Source organism: Solanum lycopersicum, chromosome 3 (assembly GCF_036512215.1).
Source record: "Solanum lycopersicum chromosome 3, SLM_r2.1".
NCBI classification, from domain to species: domain Eukaryota; kingdom Viridiplantae; phylum Streptophyta; class Magnoliopsida; order Solanales; family Solanaceae; genus Solanum; species Solanum lycopersicum.
Window position 1 is genome coordinate 16,998,459 of NC_090802.1, and position 5,728 is coordinate 17,004,186.

The window sequence follows — 5,728 nt, forward strand, 5'->3', positions numbered from 1 at the left end:
ATTGTGAGCGCCGCCAAAGAGGCGGAATTAATGGAGAGAAAGGAGTTTGGGGACCCTAAAAGAGCTCGTATATCAGGTCAATTTCAGGGTGCCTCATCTGGAGGTAGGGGATCACAGAGAGTGAGTGGTTCTTTTCAGCAGCGGGGACCTATTCATGCATCTATGCCAACATTTGAAGGTGACCAGACATCTAGGGGTTTTTATGGCCCAGGTCAGGGCTCGTAGGGTTCACAGCAGCGATCTACAGGGCGACGCAATTATAGTGGGTTTTTAGGTTCCACACAACAGTTCCTAGATCAGAGATTTTATTTTACTTGTGGAGATACCGAATATCTAATGTGGCAGTGTACTTCACAAAGGGGTCGTGGTGGGCCTCGACCTAATTCTTCATTCAAGACTACACCACCAGCACCACAGGGTAGAGGTTGTGGCAGAGTTCGGTCAGGTAGAGGTGATAGAGTTTCTAGTAGTGGTGTTGCAACTCAGCAGAGTGGGGGTAGAGGTACCACCCAGAATAGAGGTGGACGAGGAGGCCACTGCTATGCTTTCCTCGGGAGACTTGAGGCGGAGACCTCTGATGCTGTTATTACAGGTATCATCCCAGTATGCCATCGACCTGCGTCTGTGTTTTTTGATCCAGGTTCTACCTTTTCTTATCTGTCTACGTATTTTGCTGCTAAATTTGATATGATATATGATAGCATGACTGTACCTATTCGTGTTTCTACACCCGTGGGTAAGCCCTTAGTGGTGGATCGAGTGTATCGATCTTGTCTTGTTCTTTTGCTCGGTATGATACTTGGGTAGATTTAATTAATTTTGGGATGGTAGACTTTGATGTTATCTTGGGTATGGATTGACTTTCTCCTTATCACGCTGTCCTTGATTGTAATGCTAAGACTGTGACTTTAGCAATGCCTGGTGTTCCAAGGGTTGAGTGGAAGAGTGTTAGTGGTTCTTATCCTAGCAAGGTTATCTCCTTCATTTGTGCTCAAAGAATGGTGGAGAGGGGGTGTTTGTCTTACTTAACGTTTATTCGGGATACTAATATTGAATCACCTCCCATGGACTCTATTTCCGTGGTTCAGGAGTTTCTCAATGTATTTTTTTCTGATCTTCTAGGTGTTCCTTCCGATAGGATATCGATTTTGCTATTGATTTGGAGCCGAGCACTAAGCCTATTTTTATCCCTCCATACCGTATGGCTCCAGCAGAGTTGAAAGAATTGAAGGATCAGTTGTAGGATTTATTGAGTAAGGGTTTTATTCGCGCTAGTGTGTCACCTTGGGGTGCCCCTATATTGTTTGTGAAGAAGAAGGATGGGACTATGAGAATGTGTATTGATTACATACTGTTGAACAAGGTAACAGTGAAGAATAAGTATCATCTTCCACGTATTAATGACTTATTTGATCAGTTAGAGGGAGCATCATTGTTCTCTAAGATTGATTTGAGGTCTGGGTATCATCAGTTGATGATTAGGGCATCAGATATCCCAAAGACAACTTTTTGAACTCGGTATGGGCATTATGAGTTCCTAGTGATGTCCTTCGGATCGACTAATGCCCCTGCAACATTCATGGAGTTGATGAATGGGGTGTTTTGACCATACCTTGATTCTTTTGTGATTGTTTTCATCTATGACATCTTGGTTTACTCCAAGACTAAGGAGGACCATGTCCAACACTTGAGGATTTTACTTCAGAGGTTGAGAGAAGAGAAGTTGTATGCCAAGTTCTCAAAGTGTGAGTGCTGGCTTACTTCTGTGGCATTCTTAGGACATGGGGTGTCTAAGGAGGGTATTAGAGTAGATCCGGCCAAGATTGAGGCAGTTAGAGGCTGTACGCGACCTACTTCACCTACTGAGATTAGGAGTTTTGTGGGATTGGCAGGCTATTATCGACGATTTGTTCAGAGTTTCTCTACTATTGCAGCTCCATTGACTAGATTTACTCGACATGATGTGAGTTTTCAGTGGTCTGATGAGTGTGAGGAGAGCTTTCAAAAGCTCAAGACTTTGTTGACTTCTGCTCCTGTGTTGACTCTACCTGAGAAGGGTGTAGACTTTACTGTGTATTGTGATGCTTTAGGAGTTGGTTTGGGTGGTGTGTTGATGCAAAAGGGGAAAATGATTGCTTATGCTTCTAGGCAGTTGAAGTCCCATGACAAGAACTACCCTACTCATGATCTGGAGTTAGCGGCTGTAGTATTTGTACTTAAGTTTTGGCGTCATTATTTGTATGGAGTGCATTTTGAGATCTTCAGTGATCATCGGAGTCTTCAATATATCTTTAGCCAGAGGGATTTGAACTTGAGGTAACGGAGATGGCTTGAGTTGCTGAAGGACTATGATGTGACCATTCTATATAATCCAGGAAAGGCCAATGTTGTGGCCGATGCTCTGAGTAGGAAGACTTCTAGCATTAGGAGTCTTGCAGCGCTTAGTATTAAAGAGAGACCATTTACTAGAGATGTGCAGATATTGGCTAACAGTCTTGTCCACCTGCAGATTTCAGAAGAGAGTGATGGGATGATTGCTTTTATTGAGGCTCGATCTTCTTTAGTCGATCAAATTTGTGCACACCAATTTGATGATAAAAAATTATGTCTCATTCGAGACAAAGTATTGAGAGCGGAAGATAAGGAGGTTGTCCTTGTTTCTGATGGTGTCTTGCGGATCGGAGGCAGAATTTGTGTGCCTAGGACAGACGATTTGATTAGATTGATTCTTGAGGAGGCCCATTGTACTCGGTATTCCATCCGTCCGGGATCGGCGAAGATGTATCATGATTTGAGTCAGCATTGCTGGTGGTGTGGGATGGAGAGAGATATTTCTGACTTTGTTTCGAGGTGTTTTACTTGCCAGCAGGTCAAGTGTGAGCACCAGTGGCCCGAGGGTGTATCTTAGAGGATACCTATTCCTACTTGGAAGTGGGAGCAGATTACTATGTACTTTGTTGTGGGTTTACCTACCACAGTGGGTGGTTATGAATCTATTCGGGTTGTTCTTGATAGGCTGACCAAGTCTGCCCCTTTCATTCTGATTCGGGTGAAGTATACGGCTGAAAAATTAGCCGACCTATATATCAGTTAGATTGTGCGACTTCATGGAGTTCCTATTTCTATTATATCAGATCGAGGTTAACTATTTACTTCTCACTTTAGGAAGGCATTATAGCATGGTCTTTGTACTAAGTTAGATATGAAAATGACATTTCACCCTTAGACAGATGGTCAATCTAAGTGGACCATTCAGGTATTGGAAGATATGCTTCGAGCGTGTGTGATTGATTTTGGTGCAAGATGGGATCGAGATTTACCCTTAGCAGAGTTCGCCTATAATAACAGTTATCACTCTAGTATCCAAATGGACCCATTTGATGCATTGTATGGTAGACTGTGTAGATCTCCTATTGGTTGGTTTGATTCGGCGGAGATGGACTCTTTGGATTTAGACTTGCTTAGAGATGCTATGGAACAAGTCCGTATGATTCTGTATAGACTGTTGACAGCCTAGAGTCGACAGCAGAGTTATGCAGACCGAAGAGTTAGAGCCTTAGTATTTATGGAGGGTGATCATGTTTGGCTCTGAGTATCACCCATGAAGGGTGTGATGAGGTTTGGAAAGAAGGGAAAGCTTAGCCCTAGGTTCATTGGACCTTTTGATATTTTAAGCCGAGTGGGAGATGTGGCCTATAAGTTCTCCTTGCCACCTAATTTGTCGGTAGTTCATCCTGTTTTCCATGTCTCTATGCTTCGGAACTATATTCCACATGAATCTCATGTGCTTTCACTTGATTCTGTGGAGTTAAGTCCAGACTTGACATTTGAGGAGGAGCCTATAGCTATTTTGGATAGGCAGGTTCGCAAGCTTAGGACCAAGGAGATTGCTTCAGTGAAAGTGCAATGAAAGCACCGGTCTGCCGGAGAGGCAACTTGGGAGACTGAGTTTGACATGCGTGCTAGATATCCAGAACTTTTTTAAGCTTCAAGTACATTCTATCACCTTATGTTTGAGGACGAACATGACATTTAGTGGTGGATAATATAATGACCAAAAAAAAAACTCCTCTTTAGAATTTTAGAATATTTGTTAACTTAGGTTAATTCATCAATAGTTTAAGGGCTAAAGTGATAATTTATTTAAGACCCTATACCCTTTTAGCCTATATTTAGTAAAATATGTGGGTAAAACCTATTACTTTTAGTACTTAAATAATTATGAAAAAAAATAAATAAAAAAAATAGGGAAAACGAGGAACTACTTGTGGCGGCGACATTGAACGAGTGCAGGTATGTTGCTTTGAATTGCTACTTTCAACATTATATATTATATATCATATATATGCATATGCAATTATGGTAGGTAGAAAGAGACAGAATGTATTAATCAAATCTTTACAATTTTAATTATTTTATAATATTTTTAATTGTTATAAAAAATAAAAATAAAATACTAACAATAATCTAATCATTGGCAATGATTGCCACGATATGATCATACATATATGTTTGGAAAGTTTGGATGCAGATAATAAAATCTGCAAATTGTTTTTTTTCTTTTTTTTTCATTTTGTAAAACCATTGATTTTAATATATATTTTTTATATTTTTTTTCTTTTCTTATTGTTTACATTATAAATTAAGATATAATTAAATTGGGTTGTTGTAAGTGATTGGAAAGGAAAATATATGTAAAAATTTGTATTTTTTAAAGTTGAGAATGTATCAGGATGGTAACCTCTACTGATTAAGCCTTTGACTAGATGGAAGTATTGGAGAGTAAATTTATAGAAATATCCTTACTATTGTTAGAACATTATAATTTGAGTTTTTCATACTAAGATAGATAATTAATTGTTGGTGAATTATTAGAGTTGATATTGAAAGAAAAGAGGGACTTAACCTTAGACTTGGAACTTGGAAAATATAATAGTTGAAATGTTTGTTGGCATCAAGAATTACAATCTTGATTATAAATTTTTGGTGAATTTCTAGGTTAAGATTAAACACATAAAGGTGTGAGTGTTGTTAATTCCGAAACCTTATTGTAAATATATACTTGAATAGATTCCAATGGTTCGGAAGCTCAACGGAAAGGGAAGACTCAAGTCCAAGAGTAATTATTCGATTGACTAAGGCAAGTGGATTTCTAAACTCTTGTTAAGAGTATGAAATTCGTGTATCTTCTTGTGTGATGTTGAGAATGATATGGAGACTTGTTGCTTATTTGTCGGTGTTGTATTCCTTGTTGTAAATTGCGCTTTGGTATCAAAATGGGGTTCTCCTCATTTTCATTTGAGCATGTCAATTGCATTGTATTTGAGATAAGATTGTGGTATAAGGATGTATCATTTCGAGGGTCGTATCACGCGCCGCGATGAATATTATATTTCGAGGGACGTATCGCGTGCCGTGATGGTTACTATTATCAAGGGTCGTGTCATGCGCCGCGACAGATGCATGGACAGATATGTCCCCCATGGATCCTGGACTGAGAGATAGAGGGTGTGTATCGTTAAGAAAGACATGCATCATGATATTTGACATTGCATCTCATGGCATTGCAAATTTTACTATTGATGAACTTGAACATGTGCTTTGTTGATCTTGGGATTGTTTCTCTATGAAGCTTGTGACTGTTGAATATTGAGTTGTTATTGAGAATGTGTAGACTGATAAAGTGTTGTTTATAGTGGTGTGTTTGGTAAACTGTTAGGCTTTAGCG

At 39.5% G+C, this 5,728-nt stretch overlaps 1 protein-coding gene across 1 annotated transcript; it reads left to right on the forward strand.

Moving 5' to 3' along the window:
- Positions 1 to 3,601: 3,601 nt before the first annotated feature.
- On the forward strand, positions 3,602 to 3,910 carry LOC138347436 (uncharacterized). Its single transcript, XM_069295731.1, has one exon. The coding sequence runs from the start codon at positions 3,602 to 3,604 to the stop codon at positions 3,908 to 3,910; it is 309 nt and encodes a 102-aa protein (XP_069151832.1).
- The last annotated feature ends 1,818 nt before the right edge of the window (positions 3,911 to 5,728 follow it).